We start from the raw sequence: 15,505 nt of genomic DNA, 5'->3' as shown, positions 1-15,505 counted from the left end.
AGACTAATTAAACGAAGCTTGTGAAGCATCACAGAGATCAACAGATCCAGACTGGGTAAAACTAATCCTGGAGAGAAGATCTTCCCCTGGGAAGCTCCCTGGCCAGCCAGACCCGGGCGACATGGAGGAGATGAGTAACAGCACCTTGGCTGATGTGAGCTGTGAAATGGTATGGGGAGGAGAGAAGCCTTTTTCAGTTAGCCCTGCAGCTGTGGGATAGCAAAATCAATCCTCCAGGAAGCAAACGTGGAACTGACCAGTCGATTTTGGGACCTATTGTGCCTGAAGCCATTTTTCCTGCTGCAGCAAGTGGGCTGGCCAACAAAGGGCGCCGTGAACCAGCCTGCCAGGGCCTCATTACATGAGGCCTCATTACGATGAGCTCGAGGACAGCATTAATCTGATTAGCCGGTGACCTGCACTCAGTGGAATTTTGTTCCCTTGGTGTAATTCTGGGGCAAACTTTGCTCTTTTGACAAATGAGAGACCAGCATCATAAGAAACTACATTTCTCTCTTAATTTCCCTGGATGTACTGAGCTCAGCAATGACCAGAAACAGAGCGGGTTTCAGTGGGGATTACAAGACCCCAGCTGTCTTCATGTTCCTTGTCATCAACCAAACCAACTTAGTGTCTTGCTCGCACTGTGAGGCTGTGCCTGGTTAAAATGAGGTGTAAAGTGTTGCTTACAAAACCGTCCAGAGAAAATGCAATGAGGCTATTTCACAAGTCATGAGTGAGCTCCACCTAATAAAATCCTTCCTCCAAACTACAGGCATGGATAGAGGATGGCTTTTCCTCTTGTCTCCACTTCGTTTCTCTGCTCCAGAAGAAGGACCATGAACACACAGAAACGGTAAATTGAGAATAAAAAAGGAATGTGTGCGAGGTGAATACCAACTTCTTGAACAACTGAACTCTGCTCACCTAAAATCAATAATCAGATAGCTGTGTTGTTTAAGAAGCTTAATGAAAAATGGTTTCCTACATGGGAAAATCAAACACTAACTCCAAATTTTCCCTGTTGCAACACAGTTGCTTTGGGTCCTCAGGGTCACCCAACGTTTTAACTAATACAAATAAAATATACTCTTGCTTAGCGATATGACTGGCTACTTTTATGATGGGACTGTGTGTTCAGTAACTGAAAGACAACGTATTGAACAAGCAAAAGAGACTCCTCCTCTACTCTATGTGTGAATTTACAGAACAAGAAAACATGGTTAAAGAAAAAGATCCCTAAACATAAGAAGTTAATGAACACAACAATTCGCAGAGCAGAGGAACAGAGTTTCTACCTACTGACCCAAAGTCTAACTGTGGCAAGAACAAATGTCATCTTAAATCACAGTTTGCCATGTCAGTGAATGCGCAAGACCGCTGACTTAGATCAAGAACCGATGCGTACCTTTGTTCACAGCGAGTAAAGGTTAACACGTTTAAATCTATTCCATTAATCTGCCATCATCTCTGAAAGTTCAACCTGCTACAGTTCTCACAGGATAAACAAAATACTGTTTTCACTGGAGACCATAGTGTCAGTGAGCTACAAATGCTACAGAGACGCATTTGTGAGGAAATTTAATCTCCATTATAAATTGCTAGCATGAATGAAACAGTAAAATGAAACCTGTCAAAAGTAATGTTATCTTTTTTGCTACCCAAGGTCTGGTCTTCTACAGGCCTTTTGTGGGTCATTCAGCCTTTAATACATGAATTGTCCCAGTAAAAACAGTGAAAGCTCCCACTTAAAGATGACTGAAAGAAAACAATGATTGGGGAAACAGTCCTTTGGTTCAAGGACACTACGCAGCCATCATATAACTGCTCTTTATTGGTAAAAGCCTCACTCTGGGAGGTAAGTTTGGGAAATATTTTGCCAAACTTGGAACATGCAACTCCCTGAATTCAAGAGTAACTTTGCAATTGATGCAGGATTTGGCATCTACATCAGTACAGCACAAAGCAGTCAGTATAATCTTTCTTTTAATTTACTCAGTGGGCCTTTAGAGCGTGTGCTAGAACATTAAAATAGCCGTTTTGTGCAACTGAATCCTAATGGGAAGTCTCCAGAATGGAAATACCAAACACTCTAATTGCATCAAATAGACAGCAAGACTTGCAGCATCCCAGCTCACTTGTAAACCTACCACTTTACAACATGCCAGCAATATGAACTGCTGGCAGGAAAAGCGTACTTCATATGTTGAGTGAACCAGGAACAACGTACTCTGCTTGATCCACAGATAACCTGTATGAGAAAACCCTTAACTACCTACTTCTTCCCTGTGCAGGTAAATCTGTACTTGGGAGAATTCATCTTGTGACACAACTTCCAAGGGCTTTCCTCTTATCCCTCAAGACAACGAACGGTTGCCATCCGTAGTGTACTGAGTGAAAATGTATGCTCTGTTACCCTTTTTCTATTCGCAGTCTTTTAATTTTATTGAATGTCCCTTGTAAACAGGCTGCCGGATAAGGAGAACAGAAGCTCTCCATAAACAACAAATTTAGTATAGAAAAATAAAACTCAACTACAAAACAGAGTTTGTTCCAAATACCGACAACGGTCTTGCTATAAGCTGAAAAATTGTTCTGTTGCCTAGTGACATGGCTTTGAAGCAGGAATTAATATTTCTAATACTAATACATTAACAATTTTGCATTTTGTGAACACACAAAGGTTATCACAGGCCACTGTCCAAAAATAACTTTCTGTGTGCATGTCATTATTCCATAATAAATGTGAGGTCATTCAAGGTAGCTTATGACTCAACACTAGTCATGATAATGCCCAAGAATTTGTTACTCCAAAATAATGTGTTCATGTATCCATACCCTATGCTAAAATCTTCTGAATGTGCAAAACTGACCAACTACTTTACAAAAGCAATTTCACAGTTTTTCACAGATTTGTTCCTCTCATATTCAGCAAAACTTGGCGCTTCTCCAGCTTACATAGAGAAGTCAAAGCAAAAGGAGTTATACTACAGCAACTCCCGCAGATCTTTTGGAGGCTAAAAGGAAAAAAAAAGAGTATTTTTCACAATTAGCATGCCATGTTGGCAGCATGACTCACAATCCAGAATCCGATGGCTCTGACCGACTGGATCTAAACAGGCCCCAGCACACCCCCTTGATTACCTGTAGAGAGCTGTGTGGGAAAAGGGTTCATTTCTTTGTCCACCATTTTCTGGTATAAAGCTCTCAAGCTGAATGGCTCCACGGTAAAAGGTAATGTTCCAGTCAACATTGCATACATGTTCACTCCACTAAAAGAAAACAGAGAGAAAAAGAAACCAAAATCATCAGAAACAAGCAAAAACGTAGGCTTAGGTTTTAGTAACTGTACTTCATCTTTAATGTCTGACAACTATTAAAAAAGACCGAAAAAAAGCTCTCTCTTCTGTTGCACACAACAATTTGGGCAAGAATTCCCAGAGGTTTCCTCATGGAAGGTCACACTATGTGTAGGGACATAAGCTGGGAGCAACAGAACCGAGCCCAGCTCTTAGGCAACTCCTCGGCTAAATGCCACACCACAGTGAAGTCTCTCCTCAGGCTACATAAACAGGCTGCTTTCAGGGGCCTTGTTCAGGTCCTGCCCTGGGAGTGGAATGACTGCCCGCATCAATGGGGACATCACAGCTCTTGGTGCAGTGCTCAAAGGTTTGCACTGACCTCCATGGCCTCTGGTGCAGACCAAAGATCAGGTGTGAACGACTACATTTTTCAGAGCAGAAAGCTTAACTGATTATTTATGGCCAGCAAAGTCAGCAATGAAAAGTGGGTTGGGCTCTCTTGTTCTTTTTTCTCCTTAAAAGGGCTTTAAATTTAATTTGAGTGGAATTCCTCCCTTTTGGGAATTTGTTTCTCCAGTCTGCTGAATAACCATACTGTGAACAGAAAGAAACTAAACTGCTGTGCTATCACGAACTATGATCACAACAACCATTTGCTCAGCTATGAGGAAGGGTAAGAGTTAACCGTCATTTTCTTTCTTTGATTAAAAGAAAGAGCAGGACATTATTACTGGAGAAGTTTAAATGGTTTACAAGAATGACTGTGCTCTGTTTGCCTGTGTTCCTCAGGGCTGGTACTCTCACCCTTAATGTGGAGGATGGACCACTGCGGGAGTGAGAAATTCAGTAGCCGTACAATGATTTAGCTGTGGGTCTCCTCAGAGGACAGGCTGCAAATTAGGTTTCAGCAGGGGAAGTTCTGAAGAGCCTTTGAGGTGCAACTGGGGACCCACCAGGTCAAACTGAGAGATTAATTTGACCCAGGTCCTAGTCTCATGTATAAACCACAGCCAATCTTTCTTAGCAGCAGTACACTACAATACATTTTCCAATCATTCCAAATACTTCAACTTGGGACTTACCATAATTCTGTTATTTCACTGAAATTTGTACAAGTGTTACCATCCCCACTTGGTGAGGGAAAATCTATTGATACTAAAGAAAAAGCTAAAACTCAGCTGACAGCTAATTGCTCTCCAGGACTGACAAGGATAACTGACACCATGTCCATGGTCAAGAGGAGGGTAGTGGGAGTTGCACAGTCTAAAGTTTAAGTACTGCAGACAAAGTCACTGACTCCAAAACACCTTTCTGGCTTCCTCTACCTCTGGCACCAGGAACTTCTGTCTGTTCTTTTGCCTGAACACCAGTAAGCTCACAAAAGTTCACAAGTTTTCTGGCCATTTTTGTTTTCCCTTTAACGACCATGCTTTCAAATTGGGGCTTTCAAAGTGATGACCTGACTCAATTTCACATTTCTTGTTGTACTTGACTATGGATAGTGCATGGAGCCCACGTGAATGCCTGAAGATCCTTTGGGGCAAACTATAAAAGCTGTTGGTCCTCTTGTGCCAGAGCCGTGTCTTCTACTATGTCTGAACGTCATTGATCAACAGTTGTGCTTTACTGCAATCTCTCCATGCGATATGTTCTAGCGATCTATACACAGGTACATAAAGAGCTATTTCAAAACACGATATCTGTGCAATTTAGTTCACAGAACCATACTAATTAAACAGATTTTCTTGCTCGGAGTAGCCAAATACATGAATAATGTTCCTCATTTGAGCAATGGGTAATGACAACAGTAATAAAAATTATCAACTAGAGAAGTAACTCACATGGACCAAACGTCTATTTTGGGCCCGTATTTTTTCCTTGCCAGAAGTTCAGGGGCTGCATATGCTGGGCTCCCACACTGGGTGCTGAATGGATCAGAATAACCCAAGATGCCTGCACAGTTGCTCAATCCAAAGTCTGTGAAAGGCAGAGAGACAGAGTTACGAAAGAGACAGATACAGTACAGATACAGTAAAACCATGCTAGAACACAAGGGGAAAAAAGCACTTTTCCCAAAAGCTAAGCAATGAACTGCCGAAGAAAAAAATCATCCACATGCAAAAAATTTATACAATTTGTTTCTCTGAGGTGCTAAATAACCAGAGATTTCCATAAGCAACAAAAAGAAGTCTTAGAATGTGCACGATTATCAGGTTCATACACAAAGCGACTACATTTCACTGGGAATTGCATGGCAACAACTGGAGCTGAGCTTGTCCCAGGCACTATGAGCCACCTTGGGCTGTCGTGGACCCCATACTGCTGCAGTATGTTATGTAGAGGCCAAGTTTAAGTGGGACTTCGTCAACATTTTCCTCTAAATCGTGTAAATGAGCCATCAGACGTAAGGCCGGGCGGGCAGGGAGGCTGCTTTCTGGGATTGCTGCGGCAACGGACAAATGCACAGGGTTGCAGATTCAGCATTTCGGCTCTGAAGTAACACAGGGAGATCCTGGAGCAAGAAGGGGAACGTGTTGATTTTGCTCCCCCCGCCCCGACTTCTGCCTTGAATTATTGTTATTTCTGGCCCCTGGGCATATCTGACAGTCTTTTGCCGGCAATAATAACAAGGGACTGGCATAGGCTGGCACCATGAGCTGATGGGAGACGGGAGGCAGCCTCTCCGCACCAAAGGAGGCTGCAGTTTCCCAAGTGCTCTCAGCCAACCCAAGCCCAGGCTGGCGCCAGGAAGGGTGTTCCCAAAATCTCCCCTATCTGCTCCAGAGCTGGTATGGCTGCAGGGTGAGCTGGGTTTAAGAAAGGATCTTAAAAATCAAGCCACTAAGCAAGGAAAGAAAGGCAGACAGAGTCACGCTAGTGGCAGAAGCAGCTGGGGGCAACGTGCAAGCCCACCCTGTCTAGTGGTAGCCCACGCTTGGCTTGGGAGAAAGCAACGATGAAATTGGAGCCTGAGAGGCAACAAGAGAAGGTGAGGAGGGGTTGCAGAGGGTCTCGAAAGCGAAGTCAAAACAACTTGATGTGGCAAAAGGGAGGACACAAGACGAGCTTGCAAGGAGGAGGATGACATGGGCAAAGCTGACAGGCTGGGAGAACGGCCTTTGCTGCAGGGCAACACATCCAGGAGCAGCGGATCTAGGGAGGTCACAATCAAAGATGTTCGCATTTACTAATAACTTGTTATTGATGACAGCTGCGACAACAAAAATACTGCTATTAAGAACACTGACATCTGTTTTGTTCCTTTCTTTTTTTTTTTGTTTTTCGACGCAGTCTTCTTGAAATATTCCAGGAATGCATGCATGTTTAAAATGAAAATGGTTTTATACATAAACGAGGCGATCAGGAGAAGCAGACCGCTGAATCCTCTTCCTATAGGCTTGTGTCTTGCATCCATGCGTCTCATAAAACTGCATATTTCTGTGTATGTTACCCACCTGCCTGGATGGGCTAAGAGCACCACATCTTGCAGGCCAAATATAGCAGGCAACTGTTGAGCCCATGCAATACTCGCTCTCCACAGAGCCATTAATTTGTGTCTCTCTCCCTTAATCTGCCTACTTATTTGCATAAGACTTGAAGTAATGGTCTGTCCTTTAGATTTTAGTCCACGTTAAATTTGGCTGGTATCAGACAGGAGTTCCTCAAGGTATTAGAAGCTCCCTGACAGGGCTCCCACATAAGCCTTGTTCCCTTACAAAACCAGACAAAAAAATAATAATGCTTACAAAAAAATGCAATTATAAAGATGACTATGTGAGCCGGAGTGCCCAAATGACTGCACAGTGCTTTCCACTCGACTGGTTGCATCTCTGAGAGCGAAACAAGCACAACAGAGACAAGAATCACCATATTTGACATCCAAAGAGGCTCAAAGGGGTTTTGCTGGAGAACATTGTCAAAACTGAAGGGAGGATCAAGACAATTTCCTTGCCTCTGATGGAAAACAACTGTCTCTGGACACTGCTTAATCATCTCTGCTAGATATCTATTATCCCTGGGGCTTACACAAATACTTCTGAGGATCCATTTACTTAATTAACGTATTTATTAGCTATGGCCCAAGATGAGTTATGTCAACTGTAAAACACTTTCTAAAACTCCTAGAAATATTATCTCCACACAGTATTATTCATAGTGTTTACCCTACTGTGTCATAGCACCTCAAAATTACTTGACTATAATATAATGCTTTACAATCAAAGTATAAAAGAGCTATATTCTGCGATGGTGTAAATCAGCATCCTTTTGTCATTATCAATGGAGGTATACTCTAGTGGAGGCTTTAATTATCTTATTGGCTTAAACTATAAACATCTGATTGACTTTTCAGCTCATTCATTTAATCTAGGCTGGTATACTCTTTTTTTCTAACGCCTGCTGAAATGCCGAATGTGTGCAAACACGCGCATATTGGGGACAGGGATTTTATCGCAAAAGAAATGGCAATATTGTTATTAACACTGTGGCAGCACATTGTGATCGCGGTGTGATTTTTATTAAGGATGCACTGCTGATCTTGATAAGACCGGTATTGCCACCAGCATTGATAATTTCACTGCCGTTCCTGCCTCTGTCTTGGGCTTCCTTTCAATAAGCCGAGCTAATTACAGAACTCAGATCAAAGGCCACACTTGGTTTTCCAAAGTAAATATTATGACACGGAAACTCCACCACCCCCACTGTTCGTACTATCGAAGTATCGCATTACACTACTACTCTTTAACGCCTCCAGGAAATCAACATTAAGCTATGGATATATGGCTACCTCTGAAGCTGTGACAGTTGGAATATGGAGAGTTATTTAATAACAAGAAGCCTTAGCACCAACCTTGTGGACAAGTTTGACCAGCAGAGCTCCACAGAAATCAGCAGAGCTACGTGTTGGCAAGGTCCTTTTGATGCCATAGGTCCTTGAGCAAGATGCCGTGGACTTTACATGGCCTGTGAGAGGCTTTTCAAACCATCTTTGTCAGACACCTACCACCATGGGCTGGTAGATGCAGAGAAGTGAATTATTTCCAGGGTTTCCAACCCTAATGTTCTTAGATTTGAGACTTAACAAAGCAAAGTGATATTTTCTAATAATATTATCTAAGAACATATTATAAACCACCTTGTCACGCAGCTAAAAAGAGTAACAAAAGCAAGGTGCTATTAAGCAGCTGGGTGAAGAAAGGGACTCAAGGGATTCAGTTCTCATTGAAATGCATGAACAAGCAGTGACTTTCAATGTCACTTCCTGGTACGTTTTTAATCATCATTTCACCTTTTCTTTTTCTTTTATGGTGGGTTTTCTTCATTTCACAGTTATTACAGGAGCAACATTTTTCTTAGGTACCAGCGTGTTTGCTGCTGCACAAGACAGGGAGACCAAGCTCCCATCCCAAAGCAGTTAATGTGCGCTGGTTTTGTAGCTTAAAGTCTCTTCTCCCAAGCATGAAAAGCAGCACAAAATTCCTCAAAACATGCTTTCACTCCTGAAGAACCTCCCTGGGCAGGACTAGGTGACGATGCAACTGATCCATCACGTTTCTAGAAAGACAGACTACATAAAATATTGTACTAAGCGCTGAATGAGCTGAGTGAGGGAACAGGCAGGGAGGAGGCAGAGGAGTAAGTCATCTCGTCTATAAATTATCTGGTCTTTTCCACCAGCCACAGACAGGTGCTGGAAAATTTTCCTTCTCCTGGGAAACCCTGGTGGCAATGGAAAGTTGTGTGGCAGCTCAAGCACTACTTCTGCTACCACCTGGAAAAGAAGTACTGGCAAAGAGAGGTTGCCCAGGGAACCTGAAGCCAGTTTTGGCAGCCCCCGCTCCAGCTTTCCCTGCAAGCACAGCCAACGGAGCATGAAGAACTGAGGCACTGCTTCTTCAGGGTGAGCAACCAGAGATCACCAGCGTCGCTAGCAAGATACGGCATGAGCTGACTCTGATATTAAATCTGGTTTTACTTATAGCGAAATTATTACTAATAAAACAACCTTTATTTTTCTATAACATACCCAGTTGGATGGTGGGATTTAATTGCTTTGTTTTAAAATACATACTGCGTACAATCTGCTCTGCTTAAAACATCAGGCTGCAGACCTGAGGACAATTTATTTCAACACTAGCGAGGCTACGGACGATCAAACTGTCTCTTTTCTCTATTCTTCCCACACCACCCACTGCGAGGAGACCTTTCTGCGCAACCGAAGCAAATGAAAGTGCAGAACAGTTCCGAAGTAACTTTTTGGCATGTGAGTTTTAATTGTACACGTATCATCTGATTAGGTCCGGGTTTGAATGTCAAGTTCACATACTGTTGTGTAATCAAACATCCAATAACGGGAAAGTTATAGAAACCCTTTAAATCTATCAATCAGATGCTCATACAGCACTGTTGCAAACCATCTGGTCTCACTTATCTGCTAAATCAAGATAATGGGTGGTACCCATCATTACTGATGAATGATTCATGGTAACATATCGGTATCCTCTTGACCCGTAGCTGAGGTAATGCAGAGTTCTCTTTTGCTATTATTTTCCCAGAGTTGCTTGAATCGCTATAGAATAATAACTAGAAGTCGTGCTACTATTTCCAATGACTGAATTCCCTAAGTTAATTTTGAATATTTCAGATCTCATTAGCCATCCTCCTCCTGTTTGTTTGGAGATGCATGTGCTTTATATGTTACAGTAAGTGCCCGTTTGACCTGACTGTTAAGCGCTTTTCATCACTTTTCAGCTCATGAAACCTTTTGAAGCACGGAAGTCAATCAAGTTTTTAAGTCTGCAACGACAGACACTGCTGTTGGCAAAAGTGTAGGCATGGAGATAAATATAAACAGATGTTTGGGGTTTTTTTTATGAAGGGCATATTTTCTTTTCAATGGCCACATTAACATTACTGGGAGTTACGCAAAGGCAGTGAGAGCCTCTACCCACCAATGATTGATCTAAAATGTCTGCACAACTTGAATGAATTGAGTGCTGCGCACAACTGATACCCGAATACAATCAAGACTCTGTCGTTTATCTTCTTTATTTTTTAACAGCACCCTCTAAACCAATTTCGTATTGGGTGCTGGAAGCAAATTTAACGAATATAAATATAGGATCAAATTTTGCCAGCTGCTAAAAATGTGTGCAACTCCCACTGACTTCAGCGGAAGCATATGCATATGGGGGCAGAATCCAACCCTTAGTAAATATGAAAATACCAAGATAATAAGATAAATTATTCTGTGGTGTCAATTCTTTAATTCTTTACAAAGTTTCTGATTTGAATATGAAAGCTGTTGGTTAAAAGATGAAGGATTATTCCCATACTCAGTTAAAGCTGAATTATTTGGAACATTTTTTTCACAAGATGCTGTCAGGAACAGCTTGATTGCTATCTATACTCTCTCAGCTCCTCTCTGCAGCAACATTAGCAGTTGTCACATGAAGGATTATGAAGTCTCAAAAACTCTCTTTATAAAACTACCAATTTTAATTACCACAATTGCCAAACTAGTTTCATACCAATAAGCTTGATATTGTTGTCTTCATCTAGCAACAGATTTTCTATCTTCAAGTCTCTGAAAGAAATAAAATATTTTGAGTGAGCCTCCAAAATAATGAAGCAGCTTCCTGTCACTCTCACCAGTGCATTTACAAGATTCATATATAATAACACATATAATGAAAGTAGCACACACAGTTCCGCATTCAAAGCAGAAAGCCCCATGCATTGTCTCCTCTCCAAAATTACCAGTGCTTTCACACACAGTTTCACACCTACTCTTCAGGCACAAAATGACTTTATAAACATTTGTCAGTACATCCTGTAATTAATCAGGTTCTTCAAATTCCTCACGTACTTAAAAGTTTGCAGAAATCTTACACACTGGAAACACTTCAAATACATGTTTTTGGAACTGGAGATCACTTTCTCATTACTCTTCACAACCAAAGGCTCTTCTCTGGCCACAGCTGAAGAATAAACCTTCTTCTGCAGAGATCTGGGGAGTCAAATGTCTGTTCTCCATTATTGTCTACAAGGAAGACCAGAATCAACCTTCCCTGGGGATGAAGCATTCAAATGCCTTATAGAGGTGGTCAGCACTGGCACCTGTCATATGCTAGAGGTGAAAACTGAGGCTGAGGGATTGAAATGATTTGCCCAATGCCATCCAGAAGGCCAAAAATAAAGCCAAGAGAAGAAGCCACACAGGTTTTCTGCGTGGCCTTGTTAGCGCTTTCTCCACCATACCATCCTGCCCAATGCCACAGAGCCACTGGATCAGGGCCTGGACCAGTTTCAGGAAAGACAGGATAAAATGAAAGCAGCCTTCTGCAAGATGACTGACCCTTCTTCTGAATATGTCAGCACGCTGTTCACTGAACATCTGCCCTTTCATCACTTAACAACATGGTTGCGCTTTTGTAAGCCATGTTCTACCTAAGAAAAATATCCCAGAGACTACCCACCCACCCACAAAAACACCCCAAAACCCCAAACTATACAGACTAAGCACTGAGTATAATATGAAAAAATCATTTCGGTTACTACACAACTTGTCCATGACTTCTAGCAGTTGGCTGTGTCTTTATCACAAGAATTTTCCCCCCATCCGGACATAAAATATTTCTAACAATGAGCATGCCAGGATATCAATAGCTCAGACAGGCAGTGGTGCTTCTCCCAGCACGCTTCGGAAAAATCTGGATAATAAAGCCATCAGCTATAATTATGGGAAGTCAGTGACATCCATGGTATTTTGCCTTTGTAAGGCAAAGGGAGTAATGAAGGATGCCTCCGTTACAGATGAAGATATAAGGCTTAATAAAATAAGACAAGTAAACCAACCAAACCAAACAAAGTACTTCCACAAGAAAGGATCTGGGAAAGAAAGAAAAATAGCTGTGACCAACTCCAAGCCTTTTTTAAAATGTTCCTCTCCATTTCACTTTATGCCCATGCTGTGTTTCAAATAAACCTGAGGCAGAAAAATACTTGCAGGTCGGATACCACTCGCTTCATCGATACCACCCCACAAGGACCTTCTCCAAACAGATGTTTCTACACCTCAGTAAGCATTTCTTGCAGATCTTCCTTGCTTCACGTGGAAAAAGAAATAGGGGAAATACTATATAAATCTAACGAAGGAGAGTATTTTGCAAATTTCAGCTATTCAGGGGTGTTATCCAGGCTTTCCTAGAGCGTCCAGCTGAACACCTCCCGAGGAGTGGACTGCCTTCTGCACCCGTCCTCTTCTCAGAGAAGCAACGTAACTCAGTCAATAAAGCACCAGCCTGAGAGACAGGAGGAGGGGACTGTGGTCCCTCCTCTGGCAATAACCCAATGTGTTGACTTGAGGAAACCAGCCACGTTAAAAGTGACAGCTAATTTCAAACGCCATGGCAGAAATGTAACCACATTTGGTGTTTTGACCAAGACCCAGCCTACAAAGAGCCCACTCTCCAGCCCTGCTCCTGCTCCAAGGGTGAGCACTGACTCTGGGACACCCCATGAGCCCATCTGGCATCCACGGCATCCCCCTCCTCATCTGTGGGAGACTCCACATGTTGCGACAGTGCTGCAAACCCACCGCCCTGTGTCCTCCAAAAGGAGCTTCCCTCGTCGGGCAACTGCTGCTGCTGAGAGATGCCTTGATACTAGGAGGATGTGCCCTGCCAGAGGGATCCAGATCAACCCACTTCTGCTTCCCCTCACTGCCAAAAAGGGCTTATTTCTTCACGTCTCACGTCCTTATTGCTTGCAGGTGGAGGTTTTCACAGACAGTGCGATTGGGCTCTAGAAAGGTATCAGGGATGGGAATTTAACAGGAGAGAGTGCCAAAAAAAAACAGTATAGGAAAGAGAAAAAAACAACCACCAGAAAAAAACCCAACAAAAACCAACAAAACTAAACTGAAATCAACAGAAACACATGGAGCTTCGGGACATACACTGCAATGCTCAGTACAACGTCTCAAAGCAAGGAGCAAGACCATTTGGAACCTCTGAGTACATTAAACATTAGTTAAGACGAGGTAAGACTTTAAAAATAAAGGCAAGGGAACGGACAGATGAAAGCTGTAAGCTGAGGAGAAAAGACACACAGGCAATTAGAATAATAAATGAGTGACGGGAGGGCTAAAAATAAACACAAGAAGAGATATTTAAAAGGATTCAAGGTTTAAAATAAAACCAACTAAAGTTAAATATTACAGGGCATTTTAAAGCGATCAGAGGAGAAAAAACATATGTAAATATAGCCTCAGTATAGAGTGCAGTCAGACCTGGTTAATTAAAGTTGTTTACCCATATGTCTATTCTCAACAGATTTGCCGGTAAGCGGTAACTGATCTAATGGTCCATATGCACCACATTTTTGTCAACCCATGTCAATATGAAAGCACTTTTTTTTCCGGCGTGACACCGGGGAACAAGGACAACAGGTTTTTACTCCTCGACGCAACCTAACGAGAAGATTCCGCGCCAACCAGCCTTAAGAAAAAGCGAGGCAAAAGCCGTACGAAACTAAACCCAAAACGCCCAGGCTAAGGCACAGCTGGAGAATGGCTGCTAGGCAGATGTGGAGCCGTGGGGTGGGCGGCGGGCAGGACCCCCAGGCAGCCCCATCCCCTGGGGCAGGCTGGCAGCGGGGCAGAGAGACGGCGGGTACCTGCCGCCAGCACAGCAGAAGCGCAAACAGCGCCTGCGCCTCCGGACAAGATCCACCGCCGTCAGGACAGGAGGGTTACTTTAGTGAATACTTTGGGTGACTTTTAACACTGCACCAGATTACCCGCTATTTCTTTCTGACCAAAAAGGGCAGTGGTACAATCCAATTCTACGCATCTGCCTTAGGCTCACCCTGCAGGCAGGACTGACTTCCCCGAACTTCCTAAATGCTGTATTATGTCAGTTCCGTCCAATTCAAACTTTAATTATTTTTTTAAGAAGAGAGGCTTATCTGAGTTGCTGCTTTGTCTGAATGTTTACATTATTTCATTGAAACGGAAAAAGTAGCACCACTGCACCCAAAAGCGTTAGGGAGCCCTGAATTTCTTGCACTGTATTATAAATGGTTTAACAAATAAAAGCAAACATACCACCTTATTTATTTTAGTCAGTGGAGTTTTTGCATGTTTTTAATAGCTGCATACTATGGGAGAGAATGCAAGTTACCAGCTACGACACACACAGCAATGGAAATCCTTGCTGAAGTCAACGGGAAGACCCAGAGCGCTGAACATCAGGTACACATGCCGGTCCCTGCAGACTCCAAGGTCCTCACAGTTTTGCACGCAGCTTGCACTTCTTGGTGGGTTCCTAGAGCAGGACACAGCTGCTTTTGCGGCTGGAAGGGCTGGGCAAGCGCTCCCTTACGCCAGCAGCACGTGCCACACTGCGTGGGGCTGAGGCAGGGAGAAGAGATGCAGTTGCTGGAGAACTTCAGCTTCCCTCCTTCAAGTAAATCTGTTCTTTTTCCTTTCTGTTGCAGGCCCTTGAAATTTTTTTTCCCCGAAAGCAAATTTTCGGCATTCATTGCTGAAAACCTTCAAATAAATACTAAAGGAACAAAAAATTTTGCCTTTTCCTGAGGGGTTAGATCCATGATGCTGAGAGTGTCTAACTATGGTACAAGTTAGTGAAAGCTATGAATAATGAAGACACTCAAGAAAGATCAAGCTGCATTACCACAATGTGGAGAATCAGCACATATTTATGCCTTGTCAGCTTGTGAAGCTAGCAGCATGGAGTCGGCGTTCCCCGTATTTGAAGATAGGCCTTCTCCACGGGATGGCTGGTTTGCGAGTTTGTTCTGCTGTCGGTGGGGCCGATTTGCCTCCGGCTTTGCTTAGAGCTTCACAGACCACTTTGGCAACCCCAACTCCAGCCAGTGGCTCCACCGAGCAACACAAGCCTGCTCCACTGCGTGGGCTACCCCAGGCTTCAGCCGTCAGCTCAGCGTGCTTCTGAAAGAAGCTTATTCAGTGCCACTGCAGGCATCAGAACTGAAGTTTTTGCATTAGACACTTTATTTCTTGTCTGGGGGAGGAGGGATGAGAAGGAAGTTTTTACCAGCAAGCAGCTGCAAAGCAGCAGTGGTTAGCTGCTGTCTCACGCATCTTATTTTTAATCAGAGCAGCACCACAAAAAAATCACTCCTTAACTACCGATCCCGCAAGCCCACTTTCCAGGCCC

At 43.1% G+C, this 15,505-nt stretch overlaps 1 protein-coding gene across 2 annotated transcripts in view; it reads right to left on the bottom strand.

The window, feature by feature from the left end:
• The window catches only part of HUNK (hormonally up-regulated Neu-associated kinase), a 58,593-nt gene that overhangs the window by 18,083 nt on the left and 25,005 nt on the right, over positions 1 to 15,505 (bottom strand). For both annotated transcript variants that reach the window (XM_074600742.1, XM_074600749.1), the window contains exons 3-5: positions 10,832 to 10,887; positions 5,144 to 5,279; positions 3,145 to 3,272 (exon numbers count right to left, since the gene is read on the bottom strand). In XM_074600742.1, the coding sequence (XP_074456843.1) occupies positions 3,145 to 3,272; positions 5,144 to 5,279; positions 10,832 to 10,887 (320 nt within the window). The remainder of the gene's footprint in view (positions 1 to 3,144; positions 3,273 to 5,143; positions 5,280 to 10,831; positions 10,888 to 15,505) is intronic.

The sequence above is a fragment of the Larus michahellis genome, chromosome 1, assembly GCF_964199755.1.
Source record: "Larus michahellis chromosome 1, bLarMic1.1, whole genome shotgun sequence".
NCBI lineage: Eukaryota > Metazoa > Chordata > Aves > Charadriiformes > Laridae > Larus > Larus michahellis.
The sequence above is the reverse complement of the archived record's forward strand: the minus strand, read 5'-3'. Positions and strand labels throughout refer to the sequence as shown.